General features: G+C 38.7%; 2 protein-coding genes across 2 annotated transcripts; both read right to left on the bottom strand.

Annotated features, from left to right (window-relative positions):
* Positions 1-10604: 10604 nt before the first annotated feature.
* On the bottom strand, positions 10605-11570 carry OR51G1 (olfactory receptor family 51 subfamily G member 1). Its single transcript, XM_075548614.1, has one exon. It carries the CDS (start codon positions 11568-11570, stop codon positions 10605-10607), a length of 966 nt encoding a protein of 321 aa, XP_075404729.1.
* A 7765-nt stretch (positions 11571-19335) lies between these two features.
* On the bottom strand, positions 19336-20277 carry LOC142446878 (olfactory receptor 51A4-like). The gene has a single exon (XM_075548613.1). The coding sequence runs from the start codon at positions 20275-20277 to the stop codon at positions 19336-19338; it is 942 nt and encodes a 313-aa protein (XP_075404728.1).
* Positions 20278-24314: the final 4037 nt, after the last annotated feature.

Raw genomic sequence — 24314 nt, 5'->3', positions numbered from 1 at the left:
ACATATACATCGATATGTTCTCTTTCACTATAAACACCAGTACTCTTAACTTTCAATGCAGTTGACTCAGTGTCCACTTGAATATAGAATATAATCCACTATATTCTTCATTTTCTGCTGTGTAAATGGTCAAAGGTGATTTCCAAGGAGTTGTGAAGGTCACAGAGGGTAGTTGACAGGCAATTTGCATGGTGTTTAATGATATAACACCAAGTTCAAGCATAAAAGATGTTTGGCATGCACATAAAATAGGGTTGTGGAAAAGGAGGTTGCATACTAATGAATATCTATTCTTGCCAAGCATTGTAACAGGAACATGGTAATTTATGTAGTAAACCTTAGAAAAATTTTGCAAGGTTAGTATAATAAGCTTAGTTTGCAAATGAAGAATGGGGTACTAAAGATGTTGAAAATGTGATTAAAGTCGTACAGTCAATCTTTGGCAGTGGTTCAAACTAAAAATTTAGATCAACACGCAACTAGCATTTACTTAACATTAGACACACTAAAATGAGTGGAGGTTTAAATGACAAAAGATACATTAGCAAATCTTATACCGTAGATGAATCTGGAGGACATTATGCTAAGTGAAATAAGCAGTCAAAAGGAACAAATATTTTATGGGCCCGCTATTTTACAAACCTGAGAAAAGGCATTTACACTAAGCTTACCAGGGTGGGTGGGAAGGGAAAACACATCACTAACTAGAAGGCAGATGCATGTTAACTTGGTTGAAGGGAAAGGTCAAAAGTACGTCCCTCTAAAAACGAGGAGAAAAGAACTGCTAGCGAGAAATATCAAAAGTCCACATTTCCCACCTTCTTACTGCAGAATCAGAGTGTATGCTTCATATTGTAAGTGGGCAGGGTAGAAATGGAATGGGAGGCACATAAGGATGAGCATAGTTTGGAGTAGGGGGTCTAGGAATAAGAGAAAAAATGTGCTAGTGAAGAAACAGATGTCAAAAGTAGGAAAGATTTCCTTCAGGCTGGAGGGAGGAAAGATCTTTGCAAATTAACTACTTGAAATCTTTCTCAATTACAGACTTTCAAGGCACCAATTATTAAAAATACCACTGCTCCTGACCAGAAGTAAAGTAGTGTCTCTGATAGGGTATGAGCGCGCTTGGGGTAGGAGCAACTTAAGATATAACTTTCTGTCACCAGTTCCTCTGCTTGGAAGCTAATTTTGGGGGAACTTTAGCAGGTTCAACAATTATTTCAAATTCACTAACAAGCTTCCTTGACGGTGGTGCAGGTTCATTCTTTCCACTGCACCTCTTTGGTTCTACTAACCCTGCCCGAAACTAACTGGTGGATGCCAAACCTACACTCGTGGGTCCATATCCTTCCTGCACACTGACTTTGTCCCATCTCTCCTGCCTGTATCCTTTGATCTCAATGGTCCTACTTGTACTATACAGGTGACAACTTCTGGACAGAAAACCAAAGACATGGACTAGCTCATGCCCAGCTAGTGCTACGGTCAGACCTGAGATCCCATGAAGTCAGCCAGCTGGCACCATCAATAGTCTTTTTCTGGTGGTGAAGTTCTTTCTCCAGAGCTCAGGCTCAGTCTTCTGTTATCTCTCTTTGTTTAATTGAGACCAAACACCTGCTCCCTGTATTGATTTGTCAGACTCCAAGGTAGAAAAACTTTGGGGAGTGGGGAGAGACTGGAAATGAAGGTTGAAATACTGCTTTTTTATATCACTGCCCAGGATCCCCTCTGAAACGCAGGAATCTTTTATCAATTCCCAAGATCTAGCTCCCTGGATCTCATTAACCAATGCCTTGGGGATAGGTGAAAGAAGGTAATGAAGTACTGTGGTGAGAAACTTGAATACCAGGTAGCTGTAGCACCTACTGAATGTATTGGTGCAAGTTTGAAGACCTTCACAACTTCAGGAAAGCAAAACAAATGTTGTTGATATTGTTTTATGTCATTTATCAATATAGCTTATGTATAATCAATGCTAAAGGGTACATGCTGAGTGTATAACGACATACAAAACCAAAGGAAGTTTTTTGTTTTTGTTTGTTTTATGGAACACTCTTCCTATCACCAAGGGGAAAGAAAGATGTCAGATCAAGTCTGGTTATTGAAAGTAGTATGAGATTGTTTATGCCTGATGCAGACTTATACGCTCCTGGGTCCTATGTAAACTCAGGACTCCACTGTTTTTTCTCATCTCTAATCAACTCAGTACTTAACTCTGTTTCTACATATAAATGATCTCATTGGAGACAAATGGAGTAGATATTTTAAAGAGGGGTGATTGTTTCAGTGCTTTTATTTCAAGATAATTATCATACAGCTTGTTGAAACTCTTTGGGAAATATGGATGCACGCATATTGAGGAATGCCCTCAAGTCCCAAACCAATCAATAGACTTTATTCTAATACATTGGTATAGCTGTTTTCTGAAATATAGAGAATTCTTATAGCCACAGTTTATAATCTTTGGTGGAGAATAATGTTATACATTTATTGGATTTGGGTATACCAATTTACCTCATTGAAACTCTCTTCAGCAGGACTGAGAGTTGTTGAGGAAATCAACATTCTATAATAATGATACTGGATAAGAATTATTTGAGAAAGAGAAATCTCTGTTGTTGTTCTGCTCCATCCAGTCAGTTCTGACTCATAGGAAGCCTAAAAGAGCAGAGTACTGCTGAATATTTCCCCGTCCTTACAATTGTGGTGTTCAAGGCCATTGTTGTAGCCACTGTGTTGTTTCCTCTTCTTTTTTTTTAATTTTAACAATTTATTAGGGGCTCATACAATTCTTATCACAGTTCATACATATACATACATCAATTGTATAAAGCACATCTGTACAGTCTTTGCCCTAACCATTTTTTTCTCCTCTTTTCTTTTTTTACATTTTATTAGGGACTCATACAACTCTTATCACCATCCATACATATACATACATCAATTGTATAAAGCACATCCATACATTCCCTGCCCCAATCATTCTCAAGGCATTTGCTCCCCACTTAAGCCCCTTGCATCAGGTCCTCCTTTTTTTCTCCTCCCTCCCCTTTCCCCCCTCCCTCATGTGCCCTTGGTAATTTATACATCATTATTTTGTCATATCTTGCCCTATCCAGAGTCTCCCTTCCCCCCTTCTCTGCTGTCCCTCTCCCAGGGAAGAGGTCACATGTGGATCCTTGTAATCAGTTCCCCCTTTCCAACCCACTCACCCTCCACTCTCCCAGCATCGTCCCTCACACCCTTGGTCCTGAAGGTATCATCCACCCTGGATTCCCTGTACCTCCAGCCCTCATATGTACCAGTGTACAGCCTCTGTCCTATCCAGGCCTGCAAGGTAGAATTTGGATCATGGTAGTTGGAGGGAGGAAGCATCCAGGATCTGAGGGAAAGCTGTGTTCTTCATCGGTACTACCTCGCACCCTAATTAACCCATCTCCTCTCCTAAACCCCTCTATGAGGGGATCTCCATTGGCCGACACTTGGGCTTTGGGTCTCCACTCTGCACTTCCCCCTTCATTTAATATGGTATATATATACATATACATATATATACACATACATACACACATTTATATCGTTGTTTTTTTTGCATGATGCCTTATACCTGGTCCCTTGGCACCTCGTGATCGCACTGGTCGGTGTGCTTCTTCCATGTGGGCTTTTTTTGCTTCTGAGCTAGATGGCCGCTTGTTCACCTTCAAGCCTTTAAGACCCCAGACACTATCTCTTTTGATAGCCGGGCACCATCAGCTTTCTTCACCACATTTGCTTATGTACCCATTTGTCTTCAGCGATCCTATCATGGAGGTGTGCAGTCAATGATATGATTTTTTGTTCTTTGATGCCTGGTAACTGATCCCTTTGGGACCACTCGATCACACAGGCTGATGTGTTCTTCCATGTGGACTTTGTTGCTTCTGAGCTAGATGGCCGCTTGTTTATCTTCAAGCCTTTAAGACCCCAGTCACTATCTCTTTTGATAGCCGGGCACCATCAGCTTTCTTCACCACATTTGCTTGTGCACCCATTTGTCTTCAGCGATCCTATTATGGAGGTGTGCAGTCAATGATATGATTTTTTGTTCTTTGATGCCTGGTAACTGATCCCTTTGGGACCACTCGATCACACAGGCTGATGTGTTCTTCCATGTGGACTTTGTTGCTTCTGAGCTAGATTGCCGCTTGTTTATCTTCAAGCCTTTAAGACCCCAGTCACTATCTCTTTTGATAGCCGGGCACCATCAGCTTTCTTCACCACATTTACTTGTTCACCCACTTTGGCTCCAGCGTTTTTCTTTATGCTGACCTGCAACGTGACCACGCATCATGTCTTCTTCAGGGACTGGTATCTCCTGATGACATGCACACAGAAAGTGAGAAGAAGTCTCAGCGTCTTCATTTATAAGGAGTAAGTCTTCTGTGCTTCTTCCACAACAGCTGTAGTCCTTCTGGAATTCATGGTGTATTCAATATTCTTTCCAACATCGTAATTCATAGTGATAAATTCTTATCTCATCTTCTTTATTTATAGTCAAGCTTTCATAATCATATGAAGCCAGAAAAAAATTCAAGGGTTTTCGTCATGCTCACCTTAGTCCTCAGAGTGACATCTTTGCTCTTGAAGCACTATTACAAGGTCTTTCACAGCGTATTTGTCCAGTGCGATATTTCAGTTGTCTGACTGCTGCTCGTGTATTGATTACAGAGGTAAATCACTGAAATATTTAACAACTTCCATCTTTTCTTTGCCTGTCATGATGTGTTTATTGGCCCAGTTGTGATGATTTTGTTTTCTTTACTAAAGGCTGTAGTCTTTGTTCTTCACCACTAAGTACTTCTAGTCCTCCTTCACTTCCAATAAGCAAGGTTGTGTCATCTGCACACCAGGATGCCACAGTCTTCATCTAGTCCAAGTTCTCAGATTATTTTCTCAGCCTACAGATTCAAGAACTGATGAAAGCATACAACATTGACACACACCTTTCCTGATTTATTTTGCTTTTTATTAAATACTTTTATTGGGGGCTCTTACACCTCTTATCACAATCCATAGATTCATTCAGTGGGTCAAACACATTTGCACATAAGCTGCCATCATCATTTTCAAAGCATTCTCTTTCCACTTGAGCCCCTGATATCAGCTCCCTATTTCTTCTTGCTCACTGCTCCACCACTCTCCCCCCAAAACGCTTGACATATTATAGATTATTATTTTCATATCTCACATTGTCCGCCATTGCCCCCTCACTCATTTTTCCATTGTTCATCCCCCTGAGAGGGGGTTATAGGTTGATCCTTGTGATCCATCCACATCAGCAAATTTATCCCTCATTTTACATCCTCCTCTGAATTTTTGCTAGTTCTCCATGAGTATACTATTGAAATTAAAAAAAATTGTCAACAAAATTTTACTCCAATCTGATATTAGGTGTTGCCTAAAGATTTATCCAAACTCTTAGATCACCTTTTTTTGAATTGGACAAAAATATAGATCTCTTCCTGTCCACTGATCAAGTAACTATCTGCTGGAGTTCTTTGCATAGATAATAGGGTGCTGCCAACTCTGCATCCATTTGTTGAAACCTTTTAATTAGCATCCATCAATTCTTGGAGGTTTCTTTGTGCTACTCATTGCAGGGAAGGTGGACTTCTTTCTTTAATACAGTCATTTCTTAATCATATACTACTTGAAATGGTTAAACGCCAACCAGTTCTTTTGGGTATAATGACTCCATGGATTCCTTTCATCACCTTTTCATTTTTTAATGAGATTCTGACTCTTCTTTTTTGTTTTTAAATCATTTTACTGGGGGCTCATACAACTCTTATCACAATCCATACATCAATTGAATCAAGCATGTTTGTACGTATGTTGCCCTCATTCTCTTCTAGACATTTACTCTCTATTGAGTCTTTGGTGCCAGCTTTTCTTTAAAACTCTTTCCCCCTTTCCCCCCTCAAAGCCCCCTATAGATTGTACACTATTGTTTTCATCTCTCACACTGACCGCTGTCTCCCTTCCCCCATGTTTTCTGTTGTTCTTCCCCCTGGAGAGGGGTGTAAGGTTATGTTCCATCATCTATCAATGCTTACTGTATCATTCGATATTTTGCCACAGAATCCTTCAGTATTGTAACATTAACTTGTATTTTTTTCTTCAGTTCTTTCAGCTTGAGAGATGCTGACCATGTTTTTCTTTTTCGGCTTTCTAACTCCAAGTAATTGCACATTTCATTATAATATTTTACTTTGTCTTCCGAAGCTGCTGTTTGATATGTTTTTCTGTTCAGGTCTTGGCTTCATAATTTATTCCATTTGGATTATCTATTCTCCAATCAAGAGCAAGTTTCACTCTGTTCTGACATCAATTTTAGGTTTGTTTGTTGTTTTTCTTTCTTTCCTGTTTGTAAATAACTTTTTGCATTCTCTGTGTATCATTTTGTGATGTAAATCCATAACCCCTTGGTCATTTTTAGCTCACTAATGTCAAGGATATCAATCTTTATGTATTCCATTTCATTTCTGATGACTTCAGTCTCCAAGATTCATTATTTGTTCAATCAATGTTTTGATCATTAATGAATGTTTGCAGCTGTTTCTTCCCATTTTGAGTCATGCTCCTTCAGCAACTGAAGATCTCAAAAACTTGAGTCAACTCTATTGTGAGGAGGTATTTCATCTTCCATCAAATTTTGATGTTACTAACATGCAGACTTCAACTTCTGGTTCTATACCAGATGATATTCCATTAGTATTAATAAGGTTTCAATGGCCAGTATTGTTCTTCTTAGACTTTCTTAGTCTGGATGCTCTACTGGAACTTGAGTGCCCTTGCTAGCATTTGAAATACCATTTTCATAGCTTCCAGCATCACAACAGCGCAGAAACCAAAATTGCCCACTATATAGCAAACTGATAGATGAGCAGTGGAAAATAGTTTGTAGTAAATGCTACACTTAGCATTTATATTATTCCTATTTTTGGAATATTTTTGCTTCTATTGCCCATCTATCCAGTGAAAATATGCAAGTGGGGAAGTTATAGATATAGTATGTTGGATTTATTTTTGTTGTTAAAATGTGTAAATGTTAAAGAATGTCTGAAATTCCCAAACATTCTTGTATTTTGAGTGTTTTTACACTCTGTCATTTGACAGAATATTGAACACTCATCTAGGCATTGAGGAAAACTGTTAATTTTTTACAAATTTTGAATAAACATAAGTTGCCTCAGCCTGCTATTTGAGCTGGGAATTTTAAGAATTACTGAACAGATGTTTTTTCTAAGGTTGGTTAAAATACTTGGGTAATGAAATTTTTCCTACATGCAGGGAGATATGAATATTCAGTCAGAGAATGAATATTTCTAATTGCTAATTGGTTCTTTTAATGTTCTACATCAAAATGTGTGATGGATCTAATAAAATAAAACTTACTTCAGTTTATGTGTGAGGGTATGTTCAGAAGAGAGAAATCACACTATAATTTTAGCAAAAGAGTTTAATATAAAGTTGTATAAAGTGATATTGGGATTGGAAATAAAATAGTTAATAAGAATATAATAGGACAACAAAACACACATGCACACACCTGTACCCATTTTGTGTTGTAATGGTGGTTTAAATGTATATCCCCTTTTATGCAATCCAAGTATTAAATTCTCTGTAAGAATGAAAAAAAAAAGAATATAATAGGCAAGATAGATTCTTTCTCCTCACATATTGACCATCTAGCTCATTATATCACATTTCACATTTATGACAATAGTAAAAAATTCTACTATGCAACTATTTTTTCACATTAGTAATGTGTATCTGGCAGTAACAACTGCAATGGTACAGTGAGCATAATACTTTGTGTGATAGTTAAGGTTATTTGTCAACTTCACTGGGCTTTGACTGTCAACTTTATTTTCACTGAGTTGGCTTTTATATAATGATACAATTTAGAATTCATATAATGGTCTATTCATCATTTAGTGATCGATGTAGTCATGTTCCATTTTCACATAATACTTATTTTCGAATATTTTTAACTTAACTAGGTTAATAAGTGAGGATGGGCATGTGACAGATTTTATGTCAAGTTGCACTTGTGCAAAGGTGGAATCCAACCTGTCAATCATCTGATGATGCCTCCTGGAAGTTGTGACCTTTTAATAAGAGAGATACTGACAACCCCTTCACCCTTTCTCTGCCCCATTTCCTTCCTGCTTGCTTGGTCTCTGAGGCTCTCTCTAGGGGCAGCCTGGAATGGACAGCTTCACCTGAAAGCTATAGCTGCCCTACCATATTTCCATTCACCTTGGAGCCACACAACTCTGCCCCCACAGGACTGTGATATTACTGCATCCCATTTCACCTTTATCATCGGCCTGCAGCTACATGAGTCTAAAGAGCATTCCTGTTAGTACTGGACACACAGACTTGGACTGGTCTGGGATTTGTCCTTGAAAAAATATTAATCTTTATATAAAGCTAGATAGATAGATAGATAGATAGATAGATAGATATAGATATAGATATAGATATAGATATAGATATAGATATAGATATAGATATAGATATAGATATAGATATAGATAGATGGATAGATAGATATATTTGAGTTTCACTGGTTTATTATTTTTTTCAGCCAACCCAGCCTAACACAAGGTGGTATATAAAAATTGAGAACACAACAAAATGAAAAATAACCCAATCATAAATTAGGATAAGGTCTAGTATAGAAATATCACAATGAATACATTCAAATGACCACCAAACATAAAAATATCTCAACACCACTGGCTATCAAAACTGCAAATAAAAAACACAATAAAAGAGCATTTTATTCTCACTAGGATGTCTAATATTTAAAAAATTTTAAAAACCCAGAAAATATCAAACATTACTGAGGATATTGGATAATTATAACCATTATCCATTGCAGATGGGAATGTAAAAATAATATAGCCATTATGGAAATTAGTGTAGCAGTTCCTCAAAATAATTTAAAATATGACAAGTAGAAAAAATCAAACCGAATTCACTGCCTGTGATTTAATTTAGACTCATGGAGACCTATAGACCACAGTAGAACTGTCTCATTAGTTTGAGACCACCTCATTACAGAAGTAGAAAGCCTACTATTTCTCCTGTGGGGCAGCGGATGGTTTTCCACTATAGATGTTGGGGTCAGCAGTCTGGTGTATAACCACTGCACCACCAGGGTTCCTATTTAACTACCATATGAGCTAGCAATTCTACTTCTAGCTATACGTCCCACAGATTAGAAAGCCGAGACTCACACAGAGATTTTTACACTAATATATACTGCAGCACTATTCACAATAGAAGTCAAAGGTGGAAATGGCTTCAATGCCCAATAACTTATCCATGGATAAGCAGAATGTGGTACATACGTACAATGGGATTCTGTTCATCCAGTGGAAAAAATAAAAATTTTATTAAATGCTACAACATGAATGGAACTTAAGCACATTGTGCTGAGTGAAATAAATGAATCACAAAAGGATAATTTTTATATTGCCTCACTTATATAAAGAGGCAATACAAATGACGAAAGATGAAAGTGTATTATTGCTTGTAGAGCTGGGAGGGAGTGGAGAGGGGAGCGTAGTGGCGATTGGAAAATTGTATTCGTTAAAGGCAGGGTTCCAGTGCTGATTACTGTCATTTGTTTTCCCAATAAGCTGTATACCTGCAATCAATCGAATGAACACATTTTATGTGATGAGTAGCTTTGCAATGGCAATCAACAAATAAAAAAGTCACTGCAGAGGCTGATTTTGTACAACCGAACACCTAATGGAGCTTGGTCTCTTGGTTTGGAGTGTCAGAGTTAGGGCGTATCCACCAACACAAGTAATCAGGACACAGCCAAACTACATCCACACAGAAAAGCATCAGAACCCCCTCTCAAAGAACAACAGTAGAGTATATGTGTGTTGCTTGATCTGTGGCTAAACATAAAAGTGAGATGAATAACTAGCAAGCAAACATGGAACAACACAGCTCTTCCCCCATGTTTCCACTCCAGGAAGGCAGAGAACCAATAAAAACAATAATATTCATTCTAATATATCTCAAACCAGCAACACTTGGAGGTGTGAAACCTGTTGTAAATAAAATAAAATAAAATCCCATACTTTGATTTTCAAAAATTATTTTAGATGAAAAATACCACAATTTAAATAAGGTAATACAAAAGGAATTAAATTTATTTTTAATTTAAGAAGGTAACTCATGGCTAAAATTCTATTGCTCAGAGGAATTTAAAATAATATTGATATACTCTTTTGGATTTTCTCAAATAACAGTAATATTTAATCAGTATTTTATATGTGTCAAGAACTTTGTTAAGACATTTTCTCATTCATCTTCACAAAATCCGCGCAAGGATATCAGTACAGTGCTTTTCATGCTCATTCTAAAACTGAGGAAGCTGAAGAATAGAGTTGGGTAACATTTTCAAAATCACACAGTCAGTATACATAGGTATTTCATTTTTTATGTTAGGAGTTAGTTGTTATTTCTATAACGTAATTAAAACCAAAAAATCTAAGAGTTTTATGGCCAAATATGACACTACTTATCCTCACTTAATTCTGTCGAAAACACTTAAGCATTTTTACAAACTCAAACTTCTTAACAATGCGCTGTCTAATCTGCTTGGTCTTGATGCTGTAGACAATGGGATTCATGAGGGGTGGTACCAACAGATATACATAAGACATGAGGAGGTGTACAATGCGGGGCAAGTGTTCTCCAAAGCGGTGCACGAGAGACAAGCCGATCATGGGGATGTAGAATAACAGCACAGCACAGATGTGGGAGACGCATGTGTTGAGGGCCCGGAGCCTCTCCTGACGGGAAGCGATGCTTAGTACAGTGCGCAGTATAAGGGCATAGGAGAGAAAGATGAGGAGTGAGTCAACGCCCACGGTGCAGGCTACAACGAAGAGCCCATAGATGTGGTTGACAATGATGCTGGAGCAGGCCAGTTTCATGATCTCTAGGTGCAGACAGTAGGCATGGGCCAGCACATGGCTGCGGCAGTAGTGAAAACGTTTCAGGAGAAATGGCAGGGGAAGGATAAGGAGCGCACTTCTAAGCAAAGAACTCAGTCCCATCTTGACAATGCGTGCAGGCGTCAGGATGGTTGAGTAACGCAGTGGATTGCAGATGGCCACATAGCGGTCAATGGACATGGACAGTAGAACTGAAGATTCCACCAGAGACAAGGTGTGGATGAAAAAGAGCTGAGTGAAGCAGGCAGGGATGCCAATCTCTCGCGCATCAAACCAGAAAATGCCCAGGACAGTGGGCAGCGTAGAAAGGCAAAGTCCCAAATCTGTGAGGGCCAGCATAGCCAAGAAATAGTACATGGGCTCATGGAGAGTGGCATCCGTGCGGATAACATGAAGGATAGTAAGATTCCCTACAATAACTGTCAAGTAGATGGAGCAGAAAGGAATGGAGATCCACCCGTGGAGATCTTCCAGACCGTGGAAGCCTGTCAGGAAGAATGTGGCTTTCTGGAGACTGCTATTATAAGGGATTGCCATGGCTTTATAATCTTGGATTCACCAATCTGCAATATAGATTGAAACACAAGGACAAGGACAGGACTAAATTCACAATCACCTTAATAGCCCAGAACCAAAGAACAAGATAGGTTTTACATGTGCCATGAAAGAGAACTGGGAGGTCCAATCTACTAGCATTTCCTTAAATGAACTAGGCAGGGGCTCTTTCCAAGAGATCGGCATAGCCCATTTGGGGTCATTTAAGTCAACCTTACACGTATGTCCACCAGTGTTAGCCTTTCAAAGGTTTCATGAGGCTTTCTCAAGTGGTACTTCTTTCCTTCATTCCTCCCTGTAAATCTAAAATAAAGTAATCTAAGCATTGAAAATCTCTATATCTCAAATATCAGGGATTGTTACTATAGTTGCATAACGGTTTGCTAAACTCAGATGTCTCTGCTTTGTCTTCAAATGTGGTTGCAATTTCCCTGAGACCTGGGACTGCTTGTAAAATATTGTGCATGATTCCACAGTGCCTAGTCACCGCAGAGGGCAGGAGCTAAAATCCTTGGATTTGGGAGCTTTGACTAGAAATATGCCTCCCCTGTGGGCTGTTTATATGAATATTAAACCTTTTAGTGTATGAAGGGTTAAATGTTGCCGAGTGATTCTGAAGCCTGAAGGAATATCAGAGAAGAAACAGGGCCTCAGAAAAGAATGGCCGAGAAAGGGTCTGTGGGGCTTAATTCTGAGAGAGACCAGGAGACATTAGGGAAGCTAAACGGGGGCCAAATGCCAAGGGCCACAGATGAAGGGTCTTCCAACTCTCAGGCCAAATGAACAAAAAGGAAACACCTGAATTGTCCGGGGAAAGAGTTTGATCTGTAGCTTAGAATGAGGTAGCCAAATTTAGCACCTCTGAGTGAGCCCTGCCTCTGGGTCTTTCATGGAGATGACACACAGGCATGACTGCATTTCTGTAAGAGCTCAGATACGGTCTCCTCCTTCTTTCTGTCTTTACAACTCTCACCCAATTTTATTTATTGCAATGTACCCTAAATGCATTTTATGCATATTCATATGAGTAGTATAAAAACCCCAATAATATGAGTATGCATAAAATGCCTAACTCACTGCGATCTAGTCAATGTTGACTCATACCAAGCCTGTAGAACCGGGTAGAATTGTCCCTGTCAGTTTCTTAGACTGTTCCTGCTACAGGAATAGAAAGCCAAAAACCCATCAAGTGAATGCTGACTCTTAGTGACCCACTGTGAGTTTCCGAGACTGTAACTATTTACAGGAGTAGGAAGTATAGTGTTTCTACCTTGAAGCTGCTGGTGGTTTCGAACAGCCAACCATGAGGATTGCAACCCACTGCACCTCCAGGGCTCCATACAGGAGTAGAAAGCACAGTCATTCTCCATCCGAGCAGCTGGTAGGTGCCGACTGCTGATTTTGAGGTTAGCCGCCCAGTATGTAACAACTACCACACCAGGACTTCCATCGTATGCATACGACATTATGCAAAATATTCTGTGCCTGCCAATTTTCTAAATTCATGTCTGCTAACTTTATTCAACTCTCACAACAATCCTAGGCACATATTATATTCCTAGGCGGATGACACTGATAAAAAACAATTGTGGCTTACAAAAGGCACATGATAAGAGTGAGATTATAAAGCAAATAGAGGTCGAGAACAGGATCCAAATTCTGAGTGCAGTCCAGAAGCTATATCATGAGTCTTTACACTATATTCCGTACTCTGACTTCATAGTTATCTAGCCTTTACAAGTGCCAGCAAAATTGAAAATAAGTCATAAAAACTGTTGGGATTTTTTTACTTTAAACAAGTTTGTGATAGCTATTTCCATTAACTGGGCCAAAGTGGGTGACGATAGAGAAGAAACATTGTTGAGGGGACTGAGATCAGTTTTTGGTGTTCTGAATGTGAATGAAAAGGAATTCCTTCAAGAATGTGTAGAGAATGTTACACACACCATTTATTTGCTTGTGTGTATACTTGAATTGCATACTATTTGAGCTGAATATGGATAAAGTTGCCAGGATGCACAGTGAATCAAAATATAGCACTTCTTTCATAACCCCAGGGCTTCTTAAGAAGAATGGAACTAGAAAAGGGGAAAAGGGAAGCATCAGAAAAACAAAATGGAACGAGGGGATATAATATCAATACAGTCAAGTCCTCACCGTTGACTATAAAAAAGAAAAGTTGTAGGATTAACACAACATTTGGTTCTGATTGTTGAGTTTCTGTGTATTTCAGTGGTGAGAGGAGTATAAAGGCTTACGCTTTCAGTGGGTGGAGGAAGAGAGAGCAAGCCGGTAGTTTGTGCAACTTCCTCTGAGACATGACCTGCTGGACGAGTGTAGAGGCGAGGAGGCCACGAGGAGGATGGAAGGGAGAGGGAGGGGCTGTTTAAAAGAAAGGTCACTCAGTGCCCTTACCGCTTACTCTTCATATCGTAAGCGATAATAACATATGATGATGTGAACATGTTAGGATTTGTGATATTTGTAGACTCCCAGTGAAAGTAGTTTCCATATTTCTTACTCTGAGGTCTCTCAGAGAATTTGAGAAGTAGAAAAACACTTAAAATAATAGATCTTATCCTTTCATTTCTAGACAGACCAGGGTTAATTTTCAGCAAAGATGAGTTGAGTATTCTATCATAACTATTGCTTCCCCTCAAAAAACAAACAATGGAACTAGTCAATTCTGACTCAGTGACACTTTATAGAATTTCAGATTATAAATCTTCAATATTTATCTTTATTTTCTCATCTGGTGAATTTGAACCACTGGAGTGGCTCTATATTATGCCTCTCCAAATATAGTTCTTGCTTATTAACATTTTTTGCAGATGCAGAATATAAAGAAAAAAAGGGGGATAGTGGTGGTGTATGCAAATCACAGAGAGAAGGCATTACACTACACAAGGACCTAGCCACCTGGCACAGATTTGGAACTTAACAAAGTCCAATGATTGTAGAATGAATACATGTGTACATGAATCAATGGATGGATGAGAAAGAAGGGTGTGAGTGGGACAGGGATTAAACCAGATAATCTTAGTGACATTTCCCTGTAGGTTCTTTCAAAAGATATTCCCCCTCAGATGAATAGATCTGAGACTAGACTAGATCTAGGCTTTTGTCCTTTGAGGCTCTCTTCAGGTCTCCGTTAGTGGATGAAAGAGATAGCATCCCGGGGCTCTGGCAAAGGCAGGGGAGAGATGGCTGACAGTGCTGCCGATGACATCCTGACACTTAAGAACCCACAGCCCTTACAGAATGGCGCACAAAGGTGTTTATAATTGTTAGCATCAGTGCTGGTGACAGTACACAAAATTCTTCCCAAACATGATCATGACTTTATACAAGGGGGACTTCAAAATGTTCATGGAAATAATAGAATTAAAATATAATGGGATATTTGCACAAACATTCAGAACTTGTTGCAGAACATTGATAAATGCACTTTTAAATTTAATTCTCACACTACAATTTTAATAAAAGAGAGATAGTGCAATTCTCATTTCAAAGGAAAAGGGTTCAACATTCAAAATACATGAAGTTGGTTTTTACAAGGCCACACACACTGACAGTAAAGGCTATAGAGCTGCTGATTTGCTTTCCCTAGTTCAATTATCTCTCAAAAGCGAGGAGTAACTCGAAGCAGAGATTTAACAACTAAGACTATGCTTAGCCTAGTTCTTTCTGGTCCAGGTATCTCTCTGTCCCTTGCTGCTTCCTCTATGTGATTTTGCTCGCAGTGCATACCTGATCACCAGACGCTGGAAGGAAAAGTAATGGGAGAGCATAATTCCGTCCTAACACTTCAGGACAGGAATATTCTGTTTAAAACACATGGCAGTTTTGAAGAGCTCAGCAGCTTCTCTTCAGGGACTTCTGCTGAGATGAGCATTCCCTGGAAAGTTCCTCTAGGTCTCACCTGAGGCTCCAGCCCACAAGGGGCTGAGGAACTCCAGTGTGTGGACAATGATGATGGTGATGGTGATGGAAGTAATAGCAGCAAATGCTATTCTGTCTTTGGGCAAGGGTTACTACAGGTCAAAATGTTAGGAGATTTATAAACATGCATCTAACTTTTAGAATCTAAATAATAAATGCTTATCTAGATCTGGAAAAGGGTATTGCACATAGAGCTGGAAGAAAGAGAGAACATTTAGATAAAGATTAGCTTAAGATCTGGTTAAGATCAGCTTTATCTGAAGAAACCTTAGCTCTGTTACCTTTAGCCACATGATCTAGGGCAAATTACTTAATCTCCCAGATATTATTTTCTGATGTTTAAAAAGGGAATTTCTCTCTCCTTATTCATGAAGGCATATGTTAAACATTTCAGCTACTTTAGAGTAGTTGTTGATGTGATTTTATTTTAGAGTGAAGGAGGGTTCTCTCTTCTTTGTCATAAACTAGGTTTCTTAATTATAATCAACCATCTCTGTGCTTTCTCTCCCCAGTAAACATGCACTTTTGGCTTTAATAAGGAGCCATGGTGAGGGAGTGCTGGTGGACCGGTTATGAGGTGGGTGGTGATCCACAAGGTCAGCAGTTTGAAACCACTAGCTGTTTCATGGAAGAAAGATTGGGCCATCTACTCCTGTAAAAAGTTACAGACTCAGAAATCATGGGTGTAGGCCTACCCTGTCCTACAGGGTTGTTATGAATCAAGAACAGCGCAATGGCAGTCAGTTTGGTTTTGGTTTGGGTCTTGATACAGAAAATTGCAATTCAATGCTATTTCAATACTTTTGAAAACTTGCCAACCTGTTTAAATATATACATATATTCATAATTCTTCCAGAGTAAATTTGAATAATTGAAATAAACACTCAAATGGAATAACTACTGCTGAATGGATTCTGAATAAAGAAAATAATTGAAATAATTAGTAGCATGACCATAGTCTTATTTTGACACAGCATTGGAAGTCAATTGTTATGAAAGTAGATGGTGGGAATATGGTCTTTATTCAAGAAATCATATCTTCTTTGCAGTTGGTTTCTTCTCCATTTGAATGGAAGCTCCAAAATCTCTTTACAAATATTTATGACCTCTTCATTTTACTCACTACCTTCCTTTGTCAAATTAGAGACCTAAATACTGATTATCATTTCCTCAAGGTTTCTCTTATATTGATTTGTTCACAGTATTATGAACACACATTATAAAAATATAAACACATTTTAAAACCTAAGGCAGACATTCAATGAAACTAAAGCTTATGACGGACATGAAAAAGACATGATTGATCTGAGGACAATTCATTTTTCTGTAATGTTAAATTGTACAACTTACTAAAACTTTTCAGGAAAACTGAAAATAATAGAATGAAAATTTAGGTAGAGAAAAGTAAAGGGATTAAGGGAAAAATCTGAAATATTAGAGAGGATTCAAAATCACATTTACAAGGACTTAAAATAATCGTGGAAAATTTCCATTATGTGTTGATTGCAGTTATCCATGAAAATTTTGAAGCCATCACATATACATATGTAGAGAGACTCATCTTTCTCCCATGGTGCTGCTGATTTCAAACTGCTGACCTTGTGGTTAGCAATCCAATATATGAAAACTCAAAACTCACTGCCATTCAGTCAATACCTGGTGGTACAGTAGTCTTATATACATACATACATACATATACACACAAATACGAACATACTATAGATATGGATAAGTAAAATTTATTGCTACAAAATCATAGAAACCATTTGTGTTAGTCTGGGTACTTTACAGAAACAAATCCACAGAAACTCATGTATAAGAGAGAGTTTTCTATAAAAGGTAAATGCACATGAAGAAAATATCCCAACCCAGTGCTGCTCAAGCCCAGTGCTGCTCAAGTCCAACATTAACCCATACGTCCAATACCAATCCACAAAGTCCTCCTCCATCTCACAAAACACACAATATGATGACGACTGCAGGAGGAAAACTGAATCAGTGAATGTGTAAGCATCTCAGCTCTGGCAGGTGTCTCCACATGACTGCTCATGCACCCAGGGCTGCATTGGGGTAGGTCCATGTGGCTTCTCCTTGGGGATGTCTTACAGGAAGTGAGCCTTGCCAGCTGAAGCAGAGAACTGACTAAGGCAACTAAACCCTGGTCTGACCATCAAGCAGCAAGAGACCCAAGAATTGGAAAGGCGAGGCTTACTGAGCCATTTATGATTCCGTCCTTCAATTAACCCCACATGTGTTTATGGGCCAGGTTGGCACAATAACCTAACTACCTCACCATTAATCAAAAATATCAAAATACAAAGCTATGGTTTCTTTTAAAAAAAACCAATTTATTACGGGCTCATATAACTCTTATCTCAGTCCATACATATACATACATCAATTGTATAAAGCACATCTGTACATTCTTTGCCCTAATCATTTTCTTTTTTTTTCTCCTCTTTTCTTTCCTTACATTTTATTAGGGACTCATACAACTCTTATCATAATCCATACATATACATACATCAATTGTATAAAGCACATCCATACATTCAAAGCTATTGTTTCTTGACATATCTTCTACTAGGTCTATATACTCCTGAGTTAGTTTATTGTGCCAACCTGGCCCATAAACACATGTGGGGTTAATTGAAGGGCGCAGTGAGCCTTGCCTTTCTAGTTCTCAGGTATCTTGTTTTGTGATGGTCACACCAGGATGCAGCTGCCTTAGCAGTTCCCTGCTTCAACTTGCAAGGCTGACTTCCTCCAAGAAAACCCCAAGGAGAAGCCACATGGACCTACCCCAATGCAGCCCTGGGTGCTGGAGCAGCCATGTGGAGACCCCTGGTGGCACTGAGATGCTTACACATTTACTGACTTGGCTTTCCTCCCATAGTCAGCATCATTGCTTCTGCTTTGTGAGATGGAGGAGGACTTTGTGGATTGGTGTTGGACATATGGGTTAATGTTGGACTTGTGGACTTTGGCAGCACTGGGTTGGGATGTTTTCTTGATGCACACTTAAACTTTATATAAAACTCTCTCTTGTACATGAGTTTCTGTGTATTTGTTTCTCTAAAGTACCCAGACTAATACAACTTCTGAAGTGGTGTTTCCATCTTGCTAATCCTTCCCAAGAGAATTCTGCACTGTTAGATGTATACCATGTTAAAATAGTAGTTTTGGCATCCTCAAGGAACTCATATTGTGCTTATTTTAAATGTTCTTTGAGCAGGGGAACAAAAGGAAATTTGAAGAGGCAAGATCATGAATTTACACTGGATAAAGTAAGATTTTCCAATAAATTCCTTAGGTTAGTCCTTGGTACCTTCAGAGAATCAGCAGATGTGTGCAAAGAAAATTGGATTCTTGGAGATAAAAAATCAGATCAGAAGAATTGGTTCAAATATTCCATTAATAGAGTTTTATTTGACAGGAAAGTGGAAAAAGGTATACAACTATATTTATAAAGAGAGGCATTGATATAGGTACCATTCTGTAAAATCATATTTACTTCTTAATTTTGTAACATATTTTAAAAGGCAGCAATGGAAACTGCTGGTTTTCATTTAAGGAATACATTCTCAAATGTAAAATCTTAGTCTCAGAGCACTGAAGTGATTTTCTTAAAATTTTAGAGTTACTAAGGACACTACCATCTACAGGTAAGGGTGTCATGTGAATTTATTCTGTGGGTTCTTTCTGGCGGAAAACCCAAGCTCATTTAACTAGACTATATTTTATTCTAGATAAACACTCATAGCTGACTTAGCTTGTAAATTCACTTGTTTCCTCTTTACTTTGATCAACTCTTCTTTGGACAAAATTTCCCCACCAACTTTTCTCGGATTTGGCGGGTCTTCACACAGTATACAATGGGATTCATCAGGGGCGGCACCAGCAGGAAAACATCTGCCATGAGGATATGAATCATAGGAGACACATTCCTTGCAAAACGGTGGAGCATGGCTGCACTCAGCATGGGTACGTAGAAGATAAGCACCGCACAGATGTGAGAGATGCAGGTATTGAAGGCCTTGAGCTGCTCTCTTGGGGTTGCAATGCCCAGCACTGTCTTTAAAATCATTATGTAGGAGAAAGCAATAAATGCCAAATCCAGCATGGTCGAAAGGGCAGCACAGAGTCCGTAGACAACGTTGACTCTGTTGTCAGAGCATGCTAACTTCATGACATCCTGGTGAAGGCAATAGGAGTGTGAGAGTAGTTTCTGATGACAGTATCTCAGCCGTTGTAAGAGAAAGGGAAGAGGTAGAATCAAAAGGATGTTTTTAGAAGTCAGTAAGATCCCTGTTTTGATTACTCGAGAGTTGGTTAAGATTATGCTGTATCTTAGAGGGTTGCGGATGGCCACATAGCAATCAAATGCCATTACAGACAGCACAGAGGTTTCGGTGACTGTGAACAGATGGATGAAGAACTCTTGGGCAAAGCACGCAGCTGCATGAATCTCACGAACATCAAACAAGAGTAGTCCCAAAGTGGTGGGTAAGGAAGAGAGGGACAGCCCTAGGTCAGAGACAGAGAGCATGGAAAGGAAATAGTACATGGGTTCATGTAGACTTGGCTCTGTCTTGATAAAGAAGAGGATGGTACAATTGCCCAGGAGAGAAAGAAGGTACACAGATGAGAAAGGGATGGAGATCCAGGGGTGAATCCTCTCCAGCCCAGGGATCCCAATGAGGAAGAATGTCAGAGCCTCAATGTTTGTGTCATTAGGAGGAGACATGACAAATAAAAAGATATCTGATCAGGTGCTTAACTCAGTGCAGCAGGAAATTCAGAAATGAAGTTATGACCAACCGTGTGCCTTTGTGGTAGGTATAAGGTGCATCATGAATATTAAGAGGACTAGCTGGAGTCTTAAAAATCAATTTTTCCACTGTCTACCTTCAAGCTGTAAAAAAGGCCAAACACATAAATAATTTGGTCAGTCAACTTGGATTTTGCTTATTTATTGATTCCAGACAATCTTTTTACCACATTGAGCCAACCAGGACCCACACTCATAATACTAAGTCTTCAAATTTATGGTTCTCTCATCTCAGGTTTAACAAGTTATGGGCAGGGAAATAAAATCTTGAATGGAAAACAGTTTACTATAGATGACACAGCCCCTCAATGTTTTTCCTCAGTGTCTTGTGTTTTAGGTCTCTTCCTGGTGTTATATGGGGTGATGAATCAGAAAATTGTATTTGATACACCAAATCAGCTCTGGTTCTGTGATATTTTAATCTATGAGTTACAATAATTTATTAACATATAATTTTAGTTTTAGGTATGAGAATCCAGACCCACAAATTTCAGGATAAGATAAAACGGTAAGACATATTTGAAAAATAATCAGATATTAAGACATTTCTGAGGGAAACTGTATGTGGACACATGGTGGCTAGTTGGTTATTTCTTGAACTGCCAGTCAAAAGCCATTTGAACTCATCAGTCACTCTGCAGCCTTTATAAGATTTGAAATAAGGATTGAAAACTCAAATGTGTTAGTTCTTTTCTGTCCTGTAGAGTAACTGTGAATTATATTTGATTGAATGACAGGGGATTTTTCTTTTTCTGAGGCTGTACAATATACACAGAAAGAATAAGTTGGATATTGCTAAGCCAGAACACAATTTGAGAAGATGGGAAAAGAAAATAAGAAAAAGGCACAAATACAGAAGGTGTGAGAGCAATTTAGAGTGTCAAAAAGGTAAACCTTCTTAGCAATTTTCATAAATATATTAAAGATCTAAATTTTTCTTCTTCAAGTTATGCAGTAAGCAATCAGAAAACATTTTAGTACATAATGTCAGGTCTGTTTAAATAAGATAGGCTGGATGAAATATCTGGAGCAAAAACAATGGGACCAACAGTTCCAGGGAGACATGGGATAGAGGGAGGTGGGGGGTAAGGAAGTGGTGTTAACAAACCCAGGGACAAGAGAACAACAAGGGATCCAAATTGGTGGTGAGGTGGGAGTGACAGGCCTGGTAGTGAATGATCAAGGGTAAGGTAACAAAGAGGTATAACTGTAACCCAGGTGGGGACGGAGCATGATAGTGGGACAGGAGGAAAATCAAGGGAAATAGAGGAAAGAGCTAGGAGGCAAAGGGCATTTACAGAGGTCTAGACAAAGACATGTACATATGCAAATATATATATATATATATGAGGATGGGGAAATAGATCTATGTGCCTCTATTTATAGGTTTAGTATTAAGGAGGCAGAAGGACCTTGGGCCTCTACTCAAGCACTCCCTCAATGTATGAATACTTTCTTCTATTAAATTGGCATTTGGTGATGCTCACTTTCCCAACACAACTGCTGAAGCCAAGGGGGTGAATAAGGAAATGTGGTTCCAAAGGGATCAGTTATCAGACATCAAAGAACAAAAAATCATGTCATTGGCTGCACACCTCCATGATATGATCGCTGAGCACAAACGGGTGCATAAGCAAATGTGGCGAAGAAAGCTGATGGTGCCCGGCTATCAAAAGAGATAATGTCTGGGGTCTTAAAGGCATGAAGGTAAACAAGCGGCCATCTAGCTTGGAAGCAACAAAGCCCACATGGAAGAAGCACACCAGCCTGTGTGATCACAAGGTGTCGAAGGGATCAGGAATAAGGCATCACCAGAACAAAAAAAACTTACCATAGTGAATGAAGGGGAAGTGCAGAGTGGAGACCCAAAGTACATTTGTCAGCTGCTGGAGATCCCCTTGCAGAGGGGTAGAGGAGAGGAGATGAATCAGTCAGGGTGTGATGTAGCACCCATGAAGAATACAGCTTTCCTCCAGTTCCTAAATGCTTCCTCCCCTCCCGCCCTCCAACTACCATGATCCAAATTCTACCTTGCAAGTCTGGATAGAGCAGAGTATGTTCACTGGTGCAGATAGGAGCTGGAGGCACAAGGAATCCAGGGTGGACGATCCCTTCAGGACTAGGGGTGTGAGGGGTGATACTGGGAGGGTAGAGGGTGAGTGAGTTGGAAAGAGGGAACCGATTACAAGGATCTACATGTGATCTCCTCCCTGGGGGATAGACAACAGAAAAGGGGGTGAAGGGAGCCACCGGACAGGGCAAGATGTGCCAAAATAATAATTTATTATTTATCGAGGGCGCATGAGGGAGGGGGTAGCAGGGAAGGAAGGGAAAAAAGAGGACTTGATGCAAAGGGCTTAAGTGGGGAGCAAATGCTTTATAAAGGATGAGGGCAAAGAATGTGCAGATGTGGTTTAAACAATTGATGTATTTATGGATTGTGATAAGAGTTGTATGAGTCCCTAATAAAATGTTAAAAAAGAAAGCATTTTAATACATAATGTCAATTGATAATGTATAATGTAATTGGTAACTGATCATGTCAATTGATAATTCATGTTAAACATTTCACAGTTGAGATTGACTCCAAGCTTCTTTATAAGAAAAATTCTAACTTTTAAGAGTTTCTGTGCACAGGTGGAGAAATTGTACTGTCTTATATTCCAGTTTTAACAAAGGAATTTGAACTCTGACATGCCCATCTGGGGTTTCAGAGTATTTGAAGTTCTATTTATTGTACAAACTCACTACTAGTTAGTCAATTATAACTCACAGCAAACCCCTTAGTCTTACAGTGACCTGACCCCACAGTACAGAGCAGAACATCTCCTGCAGGTGTCTGAGGCTGTAAATCTTCATGGGAGCAGAACACCTTATCTTTCTCTTCCAGAGCAGCTGGTGAGCTTGAATAGCTGGACATTCTAACTCTTATATTTGGCTTCCTTTTAAGATAATAAATTGGAATTTCTTGCTATTCAGTTCCTAATAAAGGTGAAGTGATACTGGGGAAAATATCAAATTTATGGAATTTGCACTGTGCCAACATATCTTTGGTTGATCTAAATATTTAGTAGAAAAAAAACTACTTTAAATGAAGCCAACACGTACTTCCTGTAACTCAGGCTAGATAACACTACATTAAAATATCCTGATTTTTTATGGGTAAGAAGAATGAAGAGTGGGATATGGCATATGTTATGTACCTCAACAACTAGAGCTGATCAGGGAAACTCCTACCACCTATGGAATCAGCAGGTTCAGAAACATCTAGTGTTTGAGGTCCCTTGTATGTGTTGCCTAGCATTAGAGTAAAGTTTATTAATTATTTATACCACAAAGAAAATAGGTGTTTTTACCTATCTATACAGAAATTACTCTAAATCATCCTGAATAACTGACCATTTGCTATTGAATATGTTTTCTCCAAATAATAGTATCAACTACTAATAATATTGATAACTACCTAAAGCTTTCTACTTCATGGATAAGTATTCAGTTTATCTTTTCTTCATTTAGTTGAGTTAATATCTGCTTCTAAAACTTCTCATCTTCATGAATCTAGATTGTACTCTTTCTCAGGTAATTTGTTTACTTCTCTTAGCAGTCCTTGCTTAGTATCTATCTTCTCCTTCTTCAACTAATATAAGGGTAAAAATTATGATCACAATATATTGGTACATTTTTATTTCTAGTATGGCGAATGGAAGTTAGTTATTTCTTATTTAATTGACTATAATTTCTCAGAGTTGAAAACAACATTTTCCCCATTAGCTTTCTATTTGATAGGCCAAATTTCATCTATTCCATCAAAAGCACATATATAAGTTTTATTTGTTTTAAGTCCTCACATGCTGTGGTACTCAAACATAAAAAGCATATATTGACACCTCTTATCCAATCAAAACAGCTCCTTGGTTCTTTGAGAGAGTGAATATCTTCTCCAAAGTCATTCT

Source organism: Tenrec ecaudatus, chromosome 4 (assembly GCF_050624435.1).
Source record: "Tenrec ecaudatus isolate mTenEca1 chromosome 4, mTenEca1.hap1, whole genome shotgun sequence".
NCBI classification, from domain to species: Eukaryota; Metazoa; Chordata; class Mammalia; order Afrosoricida; family Tenrecidae; genus Tenrec; species Tenrec ecaudatus.
This window is presented reverse-complemented; position numbering and strand designations above follow the sequence as displayed.